The following is a 25,024-nucleotide window of genomic DNA, read 5'->3' on the forward strand; positions in this document are numbered from 1 at the left end:
TACCGCCCAGTTGCACTCACCTCCATCATCATGAAGTGCTTTGAGTGGTTAGTCAAAACTTTTATCACCTCCTCCCTCCCTGACTCACTGGACCCCCTGCAGTTTGCCTACAGAGCAAACAGGTCCACGGATGATGCCATCTCCCTCACCCTCCACACTGCCCTCTCCCACCTGGACCAGAGGAACACTTATGTGAGAATGCTGTTCATTGACTACAGTTCAGCATTCAACACCATTGTGCCCTCCAAGCTCATCATTAAGCTCAGGGACCTTGGGCTCAACAGCGCCCTCTGTGACTGGATCATGAGCTTCCTAACGGGCAGATCCCAGGCAGTGCGGATGAGGAACTTCACATCCTCCACCTTGACCCTCAACACCGGAGCCCCTCAGGGTTGTGTGCTCAGCCCTCTCCTCTACTCCCTGTTCACGCACGACTGCGTGGCCACACACAGCTCCAACACCATCATCAAGTTTGCTGACGACACGACCGTCATCGGCCTGATCACAGACGGCGACGAGACGGCGTACAGAGAGGAGGTCAGAGCCCTGACATCTTGGTGCCAGGACAACAACCTCCATCTCAACGTCAGCAAAACAAAGGAGCTGATTGTGGACTACAGGAAGAGGCAGAGAGAGGCACACACACCCATCACCATCGACGGGACTCCTGTGGAGAGAGTCAGCAGCTTCAGGTTCCTCGGGGTAAACATCAGTGAGGACCTGACATGGACACATCACACCAGGGTCATATCCAAGACGGCTCGACAGCGGCTCTTCTTCCTCCGCAGGCTGCGGAAGTTCAAAATGGACTCCAGGATACTCTGCAACTTCTACAGGTGCACCATCGAGAGTATCCTGACTGGCTGCATCACCGCCTGGTATGGCAGTTGCACCGCCCTCAACCGTAAGACTCTACAGAGGGTGGTGAAAACTGCTCAGCACATCACCAGGACGGAGCTGCCATCCATGGAGGACCTCTACACCCAGCGGTGTAGGAAGAAGGCCGGTAGGATATTAAAGGACCCCAATCACCCCAGCAACAATCTGTTCTGTCTGCTGCCGTCTGGCAGACGGTACCGCAGCATCCGGACCAAGACTACCAGACTCAGAGACAGTTTTATACCACAGGCTATAAGACTGCTGAACTCCTGAGCTGTGTGAATGTCTACTTACATCTTTTTATAGTACACACATACATATATATATATATATATATTATACACATCTGCCATACATATCTGTTTATAGTACACATATCTATATATTATACATATCTGTTTATAATACACATATCTATATATTATACATATCTGCCATATACAGTGGGGCAAAAAAGTATTTAGTCAGCCACCAATTGTGCAAGTTCTCCCATTTAAAAAGATGAGAGAGGCCTGTCATTTTTATCATAGGTATACCTCAACTATGAGAGACAAAATGAGAAAAAAGAATCCAGGAAATCACATTGTAGGATTTTTAATGAATTAATTGGTAAATTCCTCGGTAAAATAAGTATTTGGTCACCTACAAACAAGCAAGATTTCTGGCTCTCACAGACCTGTAACTTCTTCTTTAAGAGGCTCCTCTGTCCTCCACTCGTTACCTGTATTAATGGCACCTTTTTGAACTCGTTATCAGTATAAAAGACACCTGTTCACAACCTCAAACAGTCATACTCCAAACTCCACTATGGCCAAGACCAAAGAGCTGTCAAAGGAGACCAGAGACAAAATTGTAGACCTGCACTAGGCTGGGAAAAGTGAATCTGCAATAGGTAAGCAGCTTGGTGTGAAGAAATCAACTGTGGGAGCAATTATTAGAAAATGGAAGACATACAAGACCACTGCTAATCTCCCTCCATCTGGGGCTCCACGCAAGATCTCACCCCGTGGGGTCAAAATGATCACAAGAACGGTGAGCAAAAATCCCAGACCCACACGGGGGGACCTAGTGAATGACCTGCAGAGAGCTGGGACCAAAGTAACAGAGGCTACCATCAGTAACACACTACGCCGCCAGGGACTTAAATCCTGCAGTTCCAGACGTGTCCCCCTGCTTAAGCCAGTACATGTCCAGGCCCGTCTGAAGTTTGCTAGAGGGCATTTGGATGATCCAGAAGAGGATTGGGAGAATGTCATATGGTCAGATGAAACCAAAATAGAACTTTTTGGTAAAAACTCAAGTCCTCGTGTTTGGAGGAGAAAGAACGCAGAGTTGCATCCAAAGAACACCATACCTACTGTGAAGCATGGGGGTGGAAACATCATGCTTTGGGGCTGTTTTTCTGCAAAGGGACCAGGACGACTGATCCGTGTAAAGGAAAGAATGAATGGGGCCATGTATCGTGAGATTTTGAGTGAAAACCTCCTTCCATCAGCAAGGGCACTGAAGATGAAGCGTGGCTGGGTCTTTCAGCATGACAATGATCCCAAACACACCGCCAGGGCAACGAAGGAGTGGCTTCGTAAGAAGCATTTCAAGGTCCTGGAGTGGCCTAGCCAGTCTCCAGATCTCAACCCCATAGAAAATCTTTGGAGGGAGTTGAAAGTCCGTGTTGCCCAGCGACAGCCCCAAAACATCACTGCTTTAGAGGAGATCTGCATGGAGGAATGGGCCAAAATACCAGCAACAGTGTGTGAAAACCTTGTGAAGACTTACAGAAAACGTTTGACCTCTGTCATTGCCAACAAAGGGTATATAACAAAGTATTGAGATGAACTTTTGTTATTGACCAAATACTTATTTTCCACAATAATTTGAAAATAAATTCTTTAAAAATCCTACAATGTGATTTCCTGGATTTTTTTTTCTCATTTTGTCTCTCATAGTTGAGGTATACCTGTGATAAAAATGACAGGCCTCTCTCATCTTTTTAAATGGGAGAACTTGCACAATTGGTGGCTGACTAAATACTTTTTTGCCCCACTGTACATCTGCTATACATAATATATGCATCTGTCCATACCTCCTCATTCAACAGTGTAAAGTATTTAAATACTTTCAATGTATTCCACATATGTATATATTTCACATCCTCAAATCTTTATTGTTGTTATTGTAAATATTCTTCTCTCTTTTTGCACTATTTTATTTATCTTATTTGCACCACGTATGTGGAGTTGTTGGAGGAGCACGCGACATAAGATTTTCATTGCCAACATATACGCTGTATCTGCTGTATATGACAAATAAAACCTTGAAACCTTGAATCAGGGTTTTAGCCTGAACAAGATGACTTCTTCTCCTACAGGCAGTGCAGGGTGAGCTGCAGTAGACTTAGTGTGCTAGACTTTTAGTTAGTAACATAGTATGCCTAGTTGATTGGTTAGTTTCTAATGTAGCTGGATACTTCGTAGTTTTATTAGTAAGCTAGATATTTAGTTAGTAGTTCGTAACTATTGGTTCAGCTAGTGTGCTCGTAGTTTAGCTACTGAGCTAGAAGTTTTGTTTTTAGCTAGTAGTTGTTTAGAATGCTAAATTAGTGCGCTGCTAAACAGTGTACTGACTATTGCAGTCAACAAGCTAGCAGTTTAGATGTTTAAAGATTGAGTTAGTAGTTTTCTAATTTAGATAAAAGTTTAGTTAGCAAGCGAGTCATTTAGCGAGTGAGCTCGTAGTTAGCTAGCAAGCTAGCAGTCTAAATGTAGTTTATCACTGAGTCAAATTTTTCAAATGTACTTTTAAGCTATTGCTGACTTATGCCACTTGTTAGGAAAGGTGACACTTCTTCGCAAAGGTTTACAACTCCAACATTCTTGTTATTCAAGTGATTGTTTGACAGGCAGTTCACGTCCCTTCAGAGCCTGCACTGTTGGCTATGTCAAGCCTGTGTATAAATGCAGAATTCAAATGTCCATGTTGAAATGGCTCAAAGGATCGATCATCCAAACCCTCCTGATTTTTTAGTATGCATAAAAATTGTTTATATTAAGAGAATTTAACCAAAGTTCTTCCAGTGCTTTTCGTCAAATGTCACTATTGCTTCTTCTTACAAATCTCCCTCTTTTGTTTATTGTTTGACACACAAACCCCTTGAAGTAAGTCCGTATAAAGCTGTTCTTAAAATTCCAAAACTATGATAGACAAATACATTTTGAAGCTACCTTCTGTAGTTCTGAAGTCAGTAGTAGTCATACTTTTGTTTTTGATACTGAACATGCACATGAATTACTGCATAGCTGATGTTGTTTACTCCCTAAAGGGAAGTTTGAACTGTTTTAATGTTTACCTTATCCGTTTCTTGTGATTTTTTGTTATTCTGAATGCAAACATATTGAGCTGCATTTGTCTAAAAAAAGGTTGCCATATTAATAAATCCTATTCATAATTTATTTTGTTTGTTAACACATTTTAGCATAACAGAACTTACATTGTTTAGAGAGGATGAAACACTCTATAGTTTGATCATTGAGCTCTCTTGCATCTAATAATCTCAATGAAATTAAACTAAACATCAGGCCAGTTGGTTTGTTTTTGATTACAGAGCTAATTGGCTGTGCTCTCACTAAACCCATGTGGCAGATGACGAACACCACTCTGTCACCTCCAGCTATTATTAATATGTGCAAATTACACTTAATCACTCCTCATTTAGGTCATCTTCAAATGGAGCCTCACGCCAGCCATCTGAACACATTACATTGTGACACGGCAATTATGTGTTATTTAGGTACAGAAAGTATAATGGCCGTCGCTCTTTACGGGAACATCTCTCTTTGCTTTTTATGATCTTTACTCACTTTCTGTGTCCTACCTTTATGATAATCGCCAACTGTGAATAACACAAACTTAGTTACACACCCACCACTACATTTCTACTTACAGTATCTACTCTTGAACCATTATTTTGAGATATTTGGAGTTTTAAGTTTATCTTGTGTCTCGTCATCGTTGGCCACTTTTCATCCTGGACTGATCATCAGTCACGACCAACTATTTATTCCTGTGTTACAACCAACAACAGTATTATGTGACTCATATTCACATACACACTCAGACACACAGAAACACCGTCAAATGAGGGTGTCTACTGTATACGGTCAGTCACATTATCCCCTCATTTATCCCAATAACCTTCTATCCTTTTGTTTTTAAAAGTCTTGCTTCTGTTGCTTGCATCTATCCCCAGAGCAACTTTTTTTCTGCCAGTCTGGTGCCTTCATACACTTTCAAAGATATATTTACATTGTTAACTTTTACTAGATCAAATCAATTTTTTAAAATCCTTATCTGTGAGTGTGTGTGTGTGTGTGTGTGTGTGTGTGTGTGTGTGTGTGTGTGTGTGTGTGTGTGTGTGTGTGTGTGTGTGTGTGTGTGTGTGTGTGTGTGTGTGTGTGTGCGTGTGTTAAGTTAATAACAAATAAGGAATCTAACCATTTACTTGTTTAAGCTTTTCAAAAGGGAAATGTTTTGCTTTTGGATGTCTTAACATTACAGTAGTATACTGTTCACTGTTTTCTAATGTCACGCGATTGAAAAATAGTCAGCAAATTAATGGATTATGAAAATAATGCTTTCTGCACCATAAAAGGAGATAATATCCATGAACACGGATATGTAGATTGTACATGTGTCTGTGTGTTGTCTCACTCCAGTTTATTAGAGATCATTTAACCAGGTAGCGTCCTCTGCTGGTTGTAACACATATTGGAGATGGGGACACAACTGATTAAGAAGGCTTTTTCCATCAACCGCTGCAAAACAGAGGACACAAACAACAATCCTTAGTTTTTCAATTTTTTTTGTATTTTACCCAGAAATGTTTTTATTTTCAATAACCTTAAACAGTTTGTACATATTGTACTCAAACTCCTCAAAAACATTGTAATTTAAATAACTGCAATTACTTTGCGCACTTGCATAATGTATATGCTATCCTAAGCTTTTATTGTTTTTAGTTGTGGGTAGGTCTTTTATAGTGTATTCGGACTTATTCTGTTTATTTTGTATTGTGCATTTGTAGAGTATCTATATGTTCTATTTTTTACTTATGTGCAATTCCATGTTAACATGCTGCTGTAACAAAACAATTTCTCATTTTCAGATTGGAAGTACGTTTAATCTAATATCATTTTATCAAATCAAATCTAATCCAATTTCTCCCTGTTTACGGTTTGACATTCTTGCTTTATAAATACTATAAAGAAAAGAGGAAGGAAATAAGAAGGTATTTAAAATGATAGTTTAATAAAAGATCATTACCATTATCATTGTCATGTATTATATACAGTGGTATGCAAAAGTTTGGGCACCCCTTAGGAAAACCACTGCATCAGTTTGTCACTTGCTGAGCTTTTGAAGCAGCAACTTCATTTTAACATATGTTATACCTTATGGTAACAGAAACATCTCAGTAGTGAAATAACTTTTATTGGTCAAACAGAAACATGTTTATGTGCATTCAAACAAAAATAGGCATGTGCATAAATTTGGGCACCCCTAAGAAATAATTCCATTAATATTTAGTATTGCCTCCTTTTGCTGCAATAACGGCCTGTAGACGCCTCCTGTAGCCACAGACAAGTCCCTTAAGCCTGGCAGGTGGTATTTTGGCCCATTCTTCCACACAAAACGTCTCCAGTTCAGTCAGGTTTCTTGGCCTCCGTGCATGGACAGCCTTCTTCAAATAAATCCATACATTTTCAATGATGTTAAGGTCTGGGGACTGGGATGGCCATTCCAGAACATTGTACCTGTGCTTCTGCATGAATTCCTTGGTGGATTTTGATCGGTGCTTAGGATCATTGTCCTGCTGAAAAATCCAACCCCGGCGTAGCTTCAACTTTGTGACTGACTCTAGAACATTCTTGTCAAGAATCTCCTGGTACTGTAAGGAATTCATGTGGCCCTCAACTTTAACAAGTTTTCCAGTACCTGTGCTAGCCACACAGCCCCATAACATGATAGATCCTCCACCAAATTTTACAGTGGGCAACAAGTTCTTTTCATTGAATGCAGTGTGTTTTTTTCGCCATGCATACCTGTTCATGTTATGACCAAATAACTCAATCTTGGTCTCATCTGACCACAGTATTTTGTTCCAAAATGCTTCTGGCTTGTCCAGATGTGCTTTTGCATACCTCATGCGACTCTTCTTGTGATTAACACTCAGGAAAGGCTTTTTGCACATCACCCTTCCAATGAGCTCTTCCTGGTGCAAAGTACGCTGGATTGTGGAACGGTGAACAACTACACCATCAGCAGCCAGATGTTGTTGTAGTTCTCTGGAGGTGGTCTGTGGCTTCTCTGTGACCATTTTCACCATCCTTCGCCTGTGCCTTTCCCCTATTTTTGTCGGCCTACCACATCTTTCCTTCACACGGACTGTTCCTGTGGCCTTCCATTTCACAACTACGTTTCTGACTGTGGAGACAGACAGTTTAAACCTGTCAGATAATTTTTTGTACCCTTCTCCTAATTTATAATGTTGGATTATCTTAGCTTTCAGGTCAGTGGAGAGTTGTTTTGAGGTCCCCATCTTGCCACTCCCTAAGAAAGAACCTAGGCCAGGCACAGCCAGCTATTACCTATGTTAAATAGCCTTTTTCATGATTGGTTCCACCTGTCTTTGTAATTGAAGGTCTAATGAGCTAATCAAAGCAATTTTGTGCAGCAACCTGTCAGCTATAAATCCGTACAGCTGTTGAAATGAATGCTATTTATAAGGGTGCCCAAACTTTTGCACATCCCATTTTTTGCATTTTATTTTATTATAATAAAACTATGTAATGCTACCCTAAGAATTTTGGTCTGGAAAACACTAAAACGTCTACATCTTTGTAGGAAAACAAATGTTGTTGCTGTGATCTTCTATTATAAAGGAAAAGCAAATTGTCATGAAATCTCAGAGGGGTGCCCAAACTTTTGCATACCACTGTATATCGTTGGCCTATTGAAATGCTTATCATGGCTGATGGATTGGCGCTGTGTAATGATACCCTCATTTGCCCTCCACTCCTATAGGTGGCGCTAATGCATCCACACGGGCTTGGACGCTTACAACAGAGGAAAGCAGCCGCGGAACACTTTGAGCCTTTGAGCTTCCGTTGTCTTCACATTCAATTCCTCATCTCCAGAAAGGCAAACTGGAGTAGCCAGTTTCCTACATATCGTGCACTAAATGTATTTAAATATATTAAAGCTGAAAGGGCAACATTAAAAACGGTAATTCTGCTAAAAAGGACGAATTTGAACCCAGTTCGGGTTACGTGTGGTACCCCTGGAAGCAAGCTAGTAGCAAACCCACTGGCGCTAGTAGCCCTTTTTTATTGACTTGACTGTTAGTCTGAAGCTTCTCCAAAATGATGAACTACTCTGACTACGACTCTGACGGATACTCGTCTAATGAAGATGCAGACTACGTCCCTTCAGGTAAGGGCGTTAAACACACTGTGTTGTTGAATTCAGCGCTTTAACAGTAGCGTAGTACATAGAAGGACGCACCGCATGGAGGAGGACTGTTGTGGTTTTAGTTGCTGTAGCTAATGAATTGACTGTTCATATAAGATACCATTAGCTCTATTAACTATAATGAGCTAAAGTTACGCTTTGAAAACGATAACATTGCAGTGTAGATCAGTGAGCTAAAGTACATTAAGAAAAAGGACATTTATTGCTGAATTGCATCTCAGAAGATGTACACCTAGTCTTAAGAACAGTGGCGGTTCTAGAACAATTTTCCATGCTGGGGCCAGTTACAGCGAAGACAGTGTTCAAGATGTCAGGGTTTGTTTTCATATCGCACATAAAAAAACCAAACATGATTGGTATTCGTTTCAGGTACAGAATTTGCAGTAGTTACTTAGTTAAAATGTAATTTAATTATAGAATTTAAAACATTATTTTCACAGATTCTTCTTTTGGAGGGGGGCCACAGGGGGGTCCACGTACAGCCTTTCCTGATGACCTAGAACCCCACATGATAAAGACATAACATTATACTACACTAAATTACATTACATTAAAAAAGCCAGAGGTAACATAAGTCCTCAGATATTTAACTTCAATAAAAGTAGCTACATTTGAATCAAAACATACTTAATACAAGCAAAAGCCCTGCATTCAAAATCATATGTAGGTAAACATTCACAAGTATCAGCATCAACATGTCCTTTAAGTACTAGTTGTCAGAAGTACTTATTATGTAGTATCTCCCATTTAAGAACTGTATATATTATACTATTGTATCACAATGTGATCATCACCTCAATGAAGCACATGGTTAAGGTGGCATTTATTTGTATTGCTGGGTATATAAACAAACAAACATCTTAATTTATTAGTTGATTTAGATTCTTTTGTATTAATAACATCAAAATGCAAAGTAACTAAAGCTGTATAAAATGAAGTATAGGTAAAAGGACAACATTTGAGAAGAAATATCATGTAGTATATTTAATATACTCAAATGAAGTATCTTTCATTTGAACTTAATTACATTACTTTAGTAATTGTACAGAATCCTAAAAATAAAAGCCTTTTGTGAGCATGTCCTATGACTGCTTATCATGTTATTAGACTAACTTTCACATTGATTTATCTTTGTAACAAATTGTCATACCCCATTAACACGAACACTTCCTTCATTAGTCTGTTTATCTATCATTTGTGGTAAACGTGCAAGTGGATTTTTCACATTCATATAATGTTTGGGGTGTAGGCTGATCACTGACCAGATGAATTTGAGTTAGAATCAGAATCAGGTTATTGCCAAGTAGGTTTCCACATACAAGGAATTTGCTTTTGGTATTATGGTCCAAAAATTATACAAGATAAGAATTACTTTATTAATCCCAAACTGGGAAAATGTTTTGTTGCAGCAGCATCAAACAAAACAAAGCATTGCACATAATTATAAATTAAAAAGTAGAAATAAACAATTCTAAAATATAAACATCTCAAAATAGAAATAAAAATAAACCGGAATTAGAGAAAATATACAGTTGACAATGAAGATAAAGAATCTGACAAATACACACTATTGAAGTTAACACAATGTAAAGCAGGATATTTTATACATAACACATAATGGAATATTAAATGAAACATAAATGTACAGTGTGAATGTTATAGTCCAGTTAATAAAGAGAAACTATGGAACAGAGAGTTCTGTGCCAGCCACATATAACAGTTACATCTAGTTAATATGCTCGACTGCATTATTGAGAGGTGTTTCTACTTTTCTGTTTTCCATCTTTACAAACATGAAATGGCTGAATATTTTAACATAATATAAAACACAGTCCATTACATCACACACAATGACCTTAATGCAAAAATATAAAATTGAATTAAAACCGAAATATTAATATGAAGCATGGTTAATGAATGCAAAATCTGAGGAAATGAAAATATATGTCAAACATTAACTGTGTCAATGATCTATTTGTGTAAGCTTTAATAAAGGGTACATGATAACATGATTAAATCATACCATAGCAATATGATTTTGCTATTTTTTCTAAACTACATTATTGATCTGTGTGTTCTTTTCTTCACATGTCTGCTTCCTGTTCTGTCCTCAGAGGATAACCTGAGTGAGGATGACCTTAATGAGTGTGAGAAGGAAGACCCTCTGAACGAGAGTGACACTGTGCCACATGCTGGCACCGATAGCAAGAAGAGGAAGAAAAAGGACATCAGTGTGAGGTGAGAAAACCTAAAATTAAAAATACATTAAAAACATTTGGAAATGAAGATGGAATGATATCAGATAAAGGGCTTGACTTTACATCTCCATCTTTAAAAAAGAACCAAAAAGGGTCAATTAGCAGATCAACTGGTTTTTAGGATCTATTTTCTTCACGGCATTTTCCACATCACAGCTCCCAACGTCTTGAGAGAGCATTTTATCAGCAGCCATGTAAATAGCAACTACAATTCTTCAGCAGTAATGTCCGCCATTTTTATTCAACTTACACCATTTAGTCCTTCTCAGCAGACTTGTGTTTTGTCTTAAATCATTGAATAAATACCCTATTTGCTCATAAAAAGATGATGTCAATGATAATGACAACCTTTATTCACCTTCTGTGTTTTTAAAGAAAGAGAAAAAAAGGAGTCCTGAAAATAGATAATGAAGAGGGGGATGGCGAGGAAGCAGAGCAGCCTCCACAGGAAAAGGAAGAACAGCTCACCGATGTACGGCCGATTGCTGAGGAAAAACTGAAGAAAAAATCTGACGACCTGTGGGCCAGCTTCCTGTCTGACGTTGGATCCAGACCCAAAGACTCCGAACCGGCGGCTCAGTCAAGTTCCAAACAGAAGGTAAATATATCCTATACCCAACCAAGAAAGTACCTTTGTAAAAACGCTAAAACTAAAACCAAATTCATATCCGAACTTACACATGGTGCTTTGTCTTATCTTGTCTTTATAAGAATTGCCATTAGCATTAGCTATTCTAAACGCAGTCAAACACACAGTACCCACTATAGAGCAGGGGTGTCCGAACTCTTTTCAGCCAGGGCCACAAACAGAAAAACATACAAAGGGCTGGGCCCCTCACTAGAGGTGAGGTATATTGCCTCATAAGTTAAGTTATAAGTTAGCAACATCCATCATATAAGGTAACATAACATGTTTAAAGTGGTTATAAACCTGGATAAATGGAGTGTTTTCCTTGTTGGAGCCACTTTCCTCCGACCGCTGACTTTAGATAGGTCTTAAAAATATTAAGTTGCATAACAATATATCATGTAAAGCATTGCTTATGTGTGTCAGCCTCTCCCTCCCATATACTGATTGTTTAGTATTTCTCCTCAGGATGATCCGTCGGTACTGAAGGTTGCTCCCTCGATTAAAGACACCAAAGCTTCAGAGCCGGCTAAAGTCACCATCACCAAAGTGTTTGACTTCGCTGGAGAGGAAGTAAGGTATGCCTCTGAACACTCATTAACAGTGACAAAAAATCTCTTCTAATAAACCGAAGAGCTCTCAGTTATTGTTGTACCCTTTTAAAAAGTAAATGATTGCTTTAAAGCTTACAGATGAAGCAAGCTTGGGTAGTGTATTTTGAAAAGAAGAATTAGATTAATTGTCTGGCTTAACCATTAACTGACCAGTAGGCGGTGCCAAACACACACAGAGCTGAATGAGTAAACTCTGAAAGCAGTACCACAGTATGTGTCTCCTTACAAAGGTTTTCTTTTAACAGTCATTTAGACATTTAAAACATTCAGCTAATTTATGATGATTAAAATGGATCATAACCATCCAAGAATGACTATGTTGAAATGTATTATCATAGAAAGAACATCTAACCAATCTCCATCATTTACACATATTATAAAATCATCACATAAGAGAGTGCTTTGTTTCCAATAGAGTTAATACTATCATAATATACAAAAACAAACTGGACAGGGCTCCATCGCAATTACCTTTACAAACCATTCTCTTCAGTCTGTTCATTTTTAGATATTCCACACAAAACACTGGGTGTGTTATGGAGGATTGTCTTCACATTATTGGAGCATCTGTGTGTAAATGTGTAAGGTTTTAATGTAACACAAGACAGACACAGCTCCTCTCCTCGGCACGTTTATGTTTCTCCATCTTCAGCCTCCTTTTCTTCAGTGTCCATTTTATAATGTAGATGTGACACTGAATCAGTGTGTTTCAATTGGTTCTATGTATAAAGAGTGGTGTGGGAACGAGTCCTAAAACCCGGAAGTGAGTTAGCATTTTACCACTTCCGGTACCCTCGTCTCAGAGTCCGTGGGATTTTTCCGTAGGATTTTGGAAAATAGCTCGAAATAAGGTCTGTGGTTGACACAAATTTAAGAGACGGATCACGTTTTGTTCTAAGACATTAGCACATGCTGTTAACAGACTTTACAATGCAAGCACTAATATCTCTGATTATATGTCGCTTCTAATGTGAACAGTTAAATAAGGTCCTGGAACAGACTCAGTTTGCAATCATCTTGAACCAAGCACAAGTAAACATAACAGTTCATGATATGTCTTCAGTGTTTCCCATTAAAAACAGTTTAATTATTTCTGTGTAACATAACCAAACTGTACATCCCACAGACAGCCACGCCCCTGCAGCCTGAATGTGGAGCATGTAATATCCCGTCCTCAATGTTTACATCGAGCAGCCTTTATTCAGAAACCAGATATAACTCTGGGTATAATAATTCATAAGGATGATTATGCATGAAGCTTCGTGCTCTGTAATTACTGAAACAGATTGCTCTTTAAACCCTCCCCAGAGCCACAATAAATGCTGCTGAAGCGAACGTTGTACAGACTTTGTCTGAACATCGATTCTTTATCAAATAAATGTGGCTATCGTCTGCAAAAACTGAAATATTTCAAAGAGTATCCCGACTGTGGTCGTCCTCCTGTCCTTTCAGTTCTCTCTGGGACTCCCGTAGGCTTTCTGTTCCCTCCCCGAGACGAGACTCACTGTGTACCCTGTGTAATTATGGCTGCATGTAATTAGCATATATAACAGGGAAAGCCTTTTAGTGCCGCCATGATGGATGCAAGTGGTGGTGTAGTCTTTGCAGCGCTGATGTTCCCAGAGGATGCAGCGGTTGTTCCTCATATAGCCTCCCTATCTAACCCCACAGTGAGACACACACATGTTTTTCTCTGCTTGCGAGTGTGTGTGGTACAGCATGTAGGATTTAGATGCAGAATGGGCTCCGCAGCTGTGCAGATTAGTTATGATAGCAAAAATATGCCATTTCTATGTATTCATTTGTTTAAAAGGTTACATTAATCCACATTTGAATGTAGATGTACCAAATCTATCAAAAAGGTTATATATAAACTAGTTTACTTGCTAAATTAAAAATGTTTTCTGCATCCCTGAGCAGATTTCCTGTCATTGCTCATAATTTGGAGCACAATGACAAACTTTAAAGCCAACCTTTTCCCCTCAACTGTGAGGAATCTAATGCTCAATAGATTCTGAATTGTTGCCCTTACATACATACATTCAAACAGTTACTATAATTTAAATTAAGAGGACCTTTTCCTGTTTTGTCTATTTTTTAAAAATGGAACCAAGTGCTGTACAAAAAGTGAGGGCTTACCAAAACCTTGAGCAAGCATACGAATAAATAAACATAGTAAAACCAGAGAAATGATACCTAGTGTCTGACTGTGGAATTGGTCTGTATGCCATGTGTGAAGAAAAATGGGTGTCAGATATCAAGCATAAAAATAACTACAGATGTTAATCAATTAAAAATAATCGTATTAGTGATTAATCATGTGTCTAAATCAAAAAGTTTGGTGTGTAATAAGGAAATGCATGACAAAATGTTAAGACAAATCAGACACTTAGTTAAAGCATGGAGACATTTCCCCCTCTGTATAATGTGAGCTACACCAATCATATTATCTGTACTGCCACTGTCTCACACTCCTGTGCACTTCAAGAACCTCGGGCATGGTTGATAAAAAGTTACTTTACTCCGTTTTCCAGCGAACAAGTGCAGTCACCATTCTTCATCTTCTGCTTTCTTTGCCTTTTCACTGCCCTGCAATGAATGGTTAAATTCCTCATTTCAATAACGGGAGGAAGTTGAGGTTGAACATTTTACATATGAAGGTTTCCAGATGAATCCAGAGTGTTAACGTTGACAGCCCGAATAACAACACTAAAGTAAAAACGACATGAAGTCCGTAGATAATAAGCTGTTGTTTCGCATAGCTGGCTGAATTAAGTTGTGGCTTTCTTCAAAATGTCCCCACTAAAGTGGTGCAGGAACGAGTCCTAAAACCCTGAAGTGAGTTAGCATTTTACCACTTCCGGTTCCCTCGTCTCAGTGGGATTTCTCCATAGGATTTTGGAAAATAGCTCCAAATAAGGTCTGTGGTTGACACACATTTAAGAGACGGATCACGTTTTGTTCTACGACATTAAATACATCAGCAGTGAAAATGATAAAAGTAGGGTAGAAATGTGGAGATTATCCGGCTGAACAAATCGTGCATTTATCAAACAGGTTTGTTTTCCACAGATCTTATTTTTTCCAATATTCCAAAACCCTATGGAGAAATCACATTGCTTTTTTGTCGAGGGAACCCATGCAGCTTACTTCCGGGTCGGCCTACAAATATATTTCATCCCTGCAGCACTCTATTTGACTTGTTTAGAAATGAGTTTTCAGTGTGTTTCCTGGCTGTAAGGCTAGTATCACCATCATATACTGGCTGTTTCAAATTGCTCCAGAGACATACTGTATTACTTCTATTAATGTGCAAACAGTTGAGCATGTTGTGTGTGTCTCCCTCTGTCAGGGTGAATAAAGTGGTATCAGCGGACTCCAAAGAAGCTCAGATTTATCTGCAGAGCCAGAAGAAGGATGAAGAAGACGAGGAGGAGACCTTAAGCTGCAACCAGCCCTCTCTGCCTGGCCCCAGGTACGCACACATCTTTACATATCGCAACCCCCCACACACTGACGTCAGGATGTGAATCAAACGTCGGCTATCGTTGGGAATGATGCCCAAAAGAGCTCCAGCTCTGCTTGAATAAGACTTAGTATTGTGTTATTGAAGTTTCTCTGCCTCAGTTATGACCTTTCGTTGCCATGGCAATTCAAATCATTTGGGAAAGGGCACATCTTCCCTCCAAAACCCTAGACAGGAAACAGGAAATCATCTTCCAACAGACAGGAAGTACAGTGTGTCCAAAAGCTATTTCCTGTTTATCTCAGCTGTAAAATAGGATAGAGCCATCAGCACCCCTCCCTCATCACACACACACACACACACACACACACACACACACACACACACACACACACACACACACACACACACACACACACACACACACACACACACACACACACACACACACACACACACACACACACACACGGATAGATCTTGTCAACTGAGTGTTTGTTTGTTGCAGATTGAGATGATGCTGTTGTGTAACGTTGCAGTATTTAAACTCAATCAGAAAGTATTGAGTGGATTTTCTTTTAATGATACAACACTCTAAAATGATCAATGCAATTTTGTAAATATGTGACTTCAAACATTATTTTTAAGGGATATGTATATCATGTCAGTATGGAGCTGAAGCAAAGAGCTGAAGTAAAGCCTATCTAGCATAAAGACTGGAAAAGAGGGATAGCTAGCATGGCTTTGTTCAAAATAAAAAAATACATCTGTTTCCCCCTACTTGTAGTCTTTATGGTAAGCTAGGCTAACCACGTCCTAGCTCCGCCTCCTAACTCAACACACGGACAAGAACAAGATATCCATCAACATTTCATCTCATTCTCAAACTGGAAAGTGAACTCCTCCTTTAGTATAATGTTTAGCTCTGACACATTCACATCACATCTCAGCTGCTCCAAAGCAGGATAAAGGCCTTTTTAAACATTATATAAAAACATTCTTTGAAAAAAACAATTTGAGCATAAATACAAAATGATTCTTTGGAATTATGGACCAGTACTGAGATACAGAAGGGTCTACCACTAAACACACATTAATTGTTTTCTAGAATGACATCTATGACAGGATGTTACACAAGATTTAACTACAAATATTGGACTTGTTCATTTTGCTTACCTGCATATCTGAGTTTTTAATTATCTCGCCTACACTTGAATTTTGCCGTGTGTTCTGCTGAGGATCTGAGAGACTCTTCTTACCAGATGCCAAGTTTTTTGGATCAGTTGTTCTGTAGAAAACAGCAAACACGTCGGCTATTGGCCACTGAGGGATGTCTGTATGTTTTATTGAACAAAAAGAATGTCACGCAGGAAAGATATTGTGTATGGAAAGGTGCATGTGCTGCTCGGATCACACTGTAAGGGATTTGAAATCTCCTTCCTGTGGGAGATGAGGAGGTAGACAAACTGTCTGAACAATCACTCAAACGAAAGATAACTGAGAAAAGACTATATGCACAAAACTTGGCCAGCGAGACATCTCCACATCATTCAGAATAGTGTAGGCGTGAGAAAAAGACAGAAAAGGGGCCCAGGGGAAGAGATGGTCATTACCCATCTCAGAGTGCACAAAGCAGGGGTTTTTTCTAGAAAAATATAGTATCAGGGCGCTAACGTAACTTCCGGACAAAATTACGGTGAAAATCCTGCATTAGATCGAAGCTGAAAATAATAGTTTCTTCATGTCTTAAAGCTGCAGAGTCATATATTGCACCTCCAAACAACAAATAAATCCAGAGTTTCTTTACTTCCTCTACTGAAAAAAGGAGAGTAAAATAAACTAATTCAGAAATCAGTTTCAGTGTAAGCCTGCGTAAAATCAGCTGTCTCTGCCGTCTGACGAGACATTTGACACCATCTTCATATTTCTGGAGTCATTATATTTTTTGGGACCAACAGATATATTGTTTTATCACAAACATTTTACGGGGGAAATCAGTCAAGTCAAGTCTGGAGCTTCACACTGCAGCTCCAGCACGTTACTCTGAGCGGCTGTCTGTAATTGTGGAATACCGAAATGAGCGGTGTTTAAACGGCTCACAGTAATTAACGACGTCTGTGTCCAGTCATGCAGCAGTAAATGAAAAGCCCAGTCTGCTGTGGTCTCCAGGGAAACATCATTATGCTTTCATAACATGATTAATAGCTTCTTCTTTTTTTGCTAGAGACTCCTCTGATACTGTATAAATCGCATCAATGGAGGACAGAGTGTGTGCCATCATAAGACTGGTGGCGTTAGCCACCAGCAATGACACAGTGAGAGAGGCAACCTCAAGCAATTAAAGACTAATATTTTCTGAGCAGCAGAATAGATTTTTATTAAGTAAACTTCTGTAATCTAATAACATTTTGTTAAAAGAAGCTGGCTTAAGTGCTTAACAGACCCGTTCCATTTTGTTGTGACATTTAAAGCCCATCTCATTAAATCAATCCAGTAAATGAAAGGGCAGTGAGTCTTTCAATTAGCCCACCTGACTGATTGCATTCATTCTTGTCCTGGATGGATGGATGGATTGATTAGGGGGGGGGGGGACCTTTGAGGACCTTTTGGCCGGTTCTCACTACTTCACAGCCCTGCAAAAGGTTAAGATGCAGCTTATAGTTGGGTTAGGTTAAGGGTTAGGTTAAGGGTTTTTTGAGGCAGTTGAGTGGAGATGGTGTTAAGTTGTGATGGTAAGGTTTAAGGGCATAAAATGCCCACCAGGAAGTAGGCATCGAAAGGGCTCCTTCAACAAAAACATTGCATTTTACTATTTGATTTTGGGATATTGCAGAAAATTAGATATTTTTTTGTGACCAATTTTGTATTATTTTCTTGTGCTCGCAGAATACACTGAATACAAATTATAAAGACAATAATACAAAAAAGAAAAGGAAAAAACTAAGAAAAAAGATAGGGAGTCGCTATTCCCCATTTCCACATATTTAAACCATTTAATGTTTTTTAAAGTTCATGCAATAGCCAGAAGTAAAAAGCTAACGGCTATAAATGAACTCCATCAAGGTCGCATGACTTCATTTCACCACCGATAAGCTAAAGGTAGCTAATGTTCACTCTGATGCCATTGAGTAGTCACTTGTTTTTATGACAAAAAGACATTTCAGATATTCACCAGTGGAGTATTTAATGTTGTGGAACCCAAAAATAAGAATCTCTTCAGCATGTGTTAACCACAGTCCGTATTTAAGGCATCTACCCAAAAGCATGTTAAAAAAAAAGAGCTAACTAAGTCATTTCTATGGAGCTCATAACTCCACAAACAAACTAAACATGTTTTACAAATGCCCTATGAGTCACTCACAAACACAGTGTGCTTTAAAAATAAAAATCACCTCTTACAAGTAAATTAAACAAGATTTGCAAATAAAAAACATAATCTATCATTAAACTTCCGTAGATGTTTGGATGCTGGGCCAGTTTGGTTTGTATCTCTGCATGTCTTTAATCATTTTTATTTGACCGAGTTCTTCATAACACAATTTTTGACTTTTGACATCGTTTTGGTCTACAGTCATAAAAACCTCATAATGATGGTTTAACAGAACATCTGTATATTATTGTAATACTGTATATTTACAAATGGCAGTGTGGATTTGTGTTGACAATATGAAAAACATGCATTAAAACTGATCAAAACAAAATACCTTGTCAAGTGTTACAGGGTTCTTATTTCCTCTGATCCCTGTTTATCTCATTGCATGATTTTGAACATGTGTAGCAGAATGTCTAAAGTCCCCCCCCCCCCTTGTGTGTGCAGTGCCAAGCGGCCAGCAGGCATGTCCAGCATCATGAATCGTCTCGGAGGAAAGAAACTGAAGATGAGCACGCTGGAGAAGTCTAAGATGGACTGGGACGCTTTTAAATCGGAGGAAGGCATCACCGAGGAGCTGGCCATCCACAACCGGGGCAAAGAGGGGTAAGAGACCGTCACTGCACAAAACAAAACCTGTTGGTCAAAACAGGCAGATATGACAAATCAACAACGCAACCTTTAATGATTGAAGGCTTAGGAATAACTATAAACAATGAAAATAAAACGTAGACCTATATTAAAACCTTTTTTCTCAGTAGAGTATCTATTTACTGGTATCATCTTAGATTGAAGTACCTCATGGGGCTGGTAAACACACATGAAGCAGTAGTCCCAGAAAGGCTAAATAACATCATGAAGCTGCTCTTTCACAATCAAAGCTTCATTTAAAATCGTGTAAAAACACAAACGTAGGAAACCAATCTAAGATTCTGTCTATGGATCCTTTCCGCTCAGTCTACACACGCACCAAAATGCAAATGTATTTGAGGCTAATTTGTGTGTACTATAGAGATCCCTACATTGGATTCGTATTCATGGTATCAAGGCATTTGTTTTAAAATGTCATTGTCATTATGGCCTAATGCTGATCTGATCATTTTATGTATTAGTAGTCAAGAAAATGTCATTTCGGTGGCGCTTTTATCCACAGTAACTTACAAATTCAATTCAAAGGGGCTTTATTTGCATGAAAGACTTGCATACACACTGTAAACATGCCTGTGGGTCATTTGTGGTCAAGGATCTTGTTCAAAGACACTTGAAATGTTGACTGCAGGGGGCCGGGGTCGAACAGCTGACCCTCTGATTGGTAAACACCTATTTAGCCTCTTTATTTTAACATTGTAGCTACTTACACATTACAAAGAACTTTTTCATATGCCCTACTTATTTACACTGAAATGTCAACCCTCCCTTGCAGCTTTTCAATAATTCAAAACTTTCAGATTTGATATTAAAAACTGTGCTTTCCATTTACGCTGGAAAGCTTTTTCTATTTGAAGTAGTCAGTGCAAAGTGGAAGGAAGAGGAAAACATTGTACTACATGAGCGGGAAGCATGTTTCAGTCTCGATGGAGGGATACAATAAATAACATGATATACATATACAGCCCCAGAGACCACTCCAAATGTTTCTTGAATCTTTATCTCTACATGTATGGCAGCCATTCCAGTGTCTGTTGAATTCCAACACTGACAAATGTTGTCAGTAGTTTCTAGAATACAATAATACAATAAAAACATTTTAAACTCAAATAATAAAAACCAGAAAAACTGATAATGCTGATAATAAAGTGGTCTCTTAACTCTTTCCGGGCTGTATATATATATATATATATATACCACTAGTCCATCTCCAAGGATTACCATATCTACAAAAATGACAACATTACTTATTTTTTTAAATAAAATACAAATAAAATAAAGATAAACATTCCAATTCAAATGTTAAAAAACAATTGTATATATATTCTCAGTGAAAAGTATCCAAACATTATAAATTATACAAAATAAATTAGAATACACTCTAATGTACCAATCTACAGAACATGTAAACATAGTGTACTATGCCCATGAAAACATTTTGTACAGTAGTTTGAAATTTAGAGTAAAAAAGATCATTGCCTTTCCGTGCCTCTCTATCACACACACACACACACACACACACACACACACACACACACACACACACACACACACACACACACACACACACACACACACACACACACACACACAATGTATTTCCAGTTTGTGCTTTTTTCTGACAAAAGTAGGTCTAATGTTCTGTGTGGGTGTGTGTGCGTGTGTGTGTGTGTGTGTGTGTGTGAAGGTATGTGGAACGGAAGAGCTTCTTGGAGCGCGTCGATCACCGGCAGTTCGAGAGAGAGAAAGCAGTGCGACAGAGCAACTTGAAACAATGACACAGTCCCTCGGAGCAGAGCAGATGTTCCCCTCTCTCTCTCTCTCTAATAACAGACTTGCTCTTCCCGGGTAAAGTGAGCTCAAACCGGTGCTGTGACTCCGCTCTATTTTAGGACGGATATTATTAGGCTGAGTTTGTGGGATGATGGGGTGCTGAGTTCTTGTACTTGCATCTCTGTGAGAACCAATCAGAGCTTCAAATCTTCACTCTGGAAGTCGTCACTCTTTCCTGTCCTACATACACACAGTGCTGTTTTACAACTACGACTTATTGTTGGGGTTAAAAAATAATTCCGGTTGAATTTATTTTTCTGTTTCTACTCACCACATTAACTGCTGAGGTCTTGGGTCAAAGTGACATCATTAAAAAGAAATCTGAGGTCAAGAAACATGCTATAAGTCTACGACTTAAGTAGGAACTGAACTTGAGGGCTGACTAAAGTGATTGGATTTGTGGCTACGTTTTTTTTTTGTTGTAGATGTTCATTTGAAACTTTACTTCTATGCCCCTTTTCCACTTTGAAATAACTTGTGGGCTATATCTGGATTACCTGGATCAGAGAAAACATTACCGGTGTAAAATCATGTGCAACCATTGCAGTCAGAATGTATCAGATCTCAACTAGGGTAGTGTGACACATCCTATAGCTAATTCAAGTTTCTCTTCAAAAAGCTGTTTCTTCCACTGCAAAGGAAAAAGTAGATCTGTACAGCTTCTGGAAACTTTTAAATGACAACTGCCGTGGGACTGACGGGGGTAGCCAAACTAGCACTAGTGCTTCTAAACTGGCTACCTTGTAACAACAAGTACCATGATCCTAGTTAGCCGGGCTAGCAAAGAGTACATGTTGTTGCAGCAAACTGAGATCTAATCACAATGAGGGCATAAAATGTGTTGATACCAGGTGTGGAGGAAAAGACCTGGGACCAGATTGTGCTATACAGATGCAAATCAGATGTTATCACCAGGTGGAAACGGGGTCGAAAGGATGAATTCCATGTTTGTTAACACAGAAGATGAACCATAATGATGGATTGTTTTTTACTTTGCAAAAGACTCCAAGTTAGAACTGATAAACCAGACTCCAGATCCACACCCCAGCTGCTAACTTGACCCCTCCATTAGCTCATTCGCCACAGAGTTCTAGGCTCTCTAATTGAACCAGGAAGTTATAATCGCAAAGTTTCCTTTGACAAAAACTAAATAGATTTTACATTTTTTGACTGATTCCTGCACCACTTTGTAGTCACCTACAGTTTGCTCCTGCCCATCCTGCCTGTAATCGCTATTGTTCCTTTAGGAATAATAATAATAATGAGTTGTGCCAGTCGGACCTCAGACCAACATCAGAGAAGAAGTACAGCTGGACCAAGGGTTTTCCAAACATACGTCCTTGGACTGTGCGCTTTTAGATATCTAAAGTGGTAAAAAACAAACAAAACGACATTGCATCTTCATCTGGTCCTCAATGTTGGCAGGAAGCTATTACCCCAGCAGGGAAGCAGGCAATTAGCAGATGGACGTTGAGTTAGCAGGGTTTTACTCCCAGATTGCCGGATAAGCAAACTGTCTGTAGCTGACGATACACAGTTTGGACCCATCGCTCCACCAGCCTGCCGTGACTCCCAGAGTTGTACATTTGAGTTGCAGTCGCTCACTTTAGGTCCGACTCCTGAAGCTGCCGACCGTTCTCCTCTTGTTGAAATTTGAGGCCTTGCTGGAGGCTGGGAGGATAAGATGAAAACACAAGTAGTTTTTCTCATTCCATCAGCTTTCAATTTAGTTATACACAAACTATCAAAGCATCACAAAAGTTTCACAAATAAACGCAGTCTACAGGTCAATGCCACACGTGAAGATTATAAAAGAGCTGTTTTATTTGACCTGTTTGGTGGAATTGTGCATATTATTACCTTTTGATGATGGTAGCTTTTCTTTTCTTTTTTTTGATCTGTATATTTGGAATGTATGGACTCAATAGAAGATCATGTGTTTGGTCTAATTTATGGTGTTATTTTCATACCTTTCAAACCATCATGGGACACTGAATCTGCCTGCTCCACTGACAGTATGACCACATGGATTCATGCATACAGGTGAAGACTTTCTGGGGACACTGTCTAGAGCACTGTATTTCTGATCAATAGCACCATGGAGGTGTGATCAATCAAACTGCCTGTTTTCCATCAGATGAGAGGGCCACAATGACTCCTGTCCCTCAGGGGCTGATCTGTCCTTTAGGAACACACAAGGACAGAGAGTGTTGAGAGGAGGACGTCTCGTTGTTTCTTCATGTAAATATTAGATATTCAATAAACACGTTTTAAGTTTGCCAGTTGACTTTTTTTTTTCCTGAGTTGCCAAACTGCTTGCAGGAAGTGAAGAGCCTCTGTTGTATTTAAACTGCTGACTTCACATATGGAACCCCAAAGTGATCAATAATGAATTATAAGGCATAAGGAAATGAGTCATTATAAAAATTAGTTGTGTAAGATGTATAAAGGAACCAAAACTCTTCAATATTCCATAATTACATCAGTATGTTACACAGCCTTTTTGTTTTAAGGTGTCCTTAACTTTCATTTAGAATAACCAAAGTAACTACATTTTTTTTTCTTCTGGTGCCTGAAGAGGGTGGTAAAATTAAAAAAGGCTTTTGATTCCTAACTGTTCCTTCCTCACGTACACACACAGGATTATACGGCTGACAGGAGATTATCCTCACATTTGTTCCCACGCATCTGTAGTAGTAGGCGTCTATTGTGTCATCATTTTATTCTGAACAGCATTTACATCATCCTGGGACACTAAAAGTCCACTCCAATCAAAATATCTCAGCAGAGGTCATTCACTGTAATGGCTTCCTATAAACAACTGCTGGAGATAATCTTTTATAATAATGGAAACAATCAACAAGGTGCAGATTAGGATTTACTAAAGGACATGAGCACTACATCAGCAAACTGATGTTGCGACCTCTGCCTCATGTTTTATTTTATTTACGTGATAGCCAGAGGGATGATGATTTTAACATGAAGCTGTAACTATTTATAGAGACAGGATAGCTTCACTAAATCTCTTTGTGTGTTCCAGTGCAGTAGTGGTGGATTTGGGTTTCATACAGACCAAGAGGGCTTTTTTTTTTACACTGGACCGTTCTAATTCCTTGACGTATGAAATCTAAAATTGCAATTGATCATTTATGAAATCACCCAAAGGTAGGCTATACACCGCTCAATCAAGGAACCCCAAACATGGTGATAATCTTGAATTCTATCAAGTCACTAGAGTGGTGCAGGAATGAGTCCTAGCATTTTAAGACTTCTTGTTTCCTTGGTGGTGCCTGAAATAAAGCCTGAGGTGATAGCAAGTTGAGATTTTCAAATTTTGTTCTACGACATAAAATAGGCCAATAAATACTTAACTCGTATACGAATACCTAAGTTTCTTCGTATCACCAAAAAGGGTGGTTGCTTCAAGTGGCTAATGAGACTGCTAATTGACTCACACCAGATGTTAGCCACCTTTATTTTAGCGGTGGTATCGCGTAGCAATGCGACCGGGATGTAATTGTCTATGGTCTAACTTTAGCTTTTTACTGGTGATTGCATTTACACGAAGTGAAGTTAACAAATCACAACTGTGTGTTTTTCTGCAATATTCCGAAATCCAATCGATTTTTGTCGAAAGACCCTGTGCCATGCTAACTTTTGGGTTGGTCAACAAAAATACGTCTTCACTGCACTTCTTTGAAAAGTATTGGTGATACTTTCATATTAATAGAGGACAAGTGTTGTCTCTGCTAATTTCCTACAAATTGATATGTGTTTTTTGTGCACTATAGACTCCAGTAA

The 25,024-nt window shown here is 39.0% G+C and overlaps 1 protein-coding gene across 1 annotated transcript; it reads left to right on the forward strand.

Annotated features, from left to right (window-relative positions):
- Positions 1-8,041: 8,041 nt before the first annotated feature.
- On the forward strand, positions 8,042-23,505 carry cfdp1 (craniofacial development protein 1). Its single transcript, XM_063875273.1, has 7 exons — positions 8,042-8,367; positions 10,521-10,644; positions 11,040-11,262; positions 11,761-11,870; positions 15,259-15,381; positions 19,190-19,348; positions 21,078-23,505. Exons 1-7 carry the CDS (start codon positions 8,298-8,300, stop codon positions 21,166-21,168), a joined length of 900 nt encoding a protein of 299 aa, XP_063731343.1. The 5' UTR covers positions 8,042-8,297; the 3' UTR covers positions 21,169-23,505.
- The last annotated feature ends 1,519 nt before the right edge of the window (positions 23,506-25,024 follow it).

This window comes from Eleginops maclovinus, chromosome 2 (genome assembly GCF_036324505.1).
Source record: "Eleginops maclovinus isolate JMC-PN-2008 ecotype Puerto Natales chromosome 2, JC_Emac_rtc_rv5, whole genome shotgun sequence".
Taxonomy (NCBI): domain Eukaryota; kingdom Metazoa; phylum Chordata; class Actinopteri; order Perciformes; family Eleginopidae; genus Eleginops; species Eleginops maclovinus.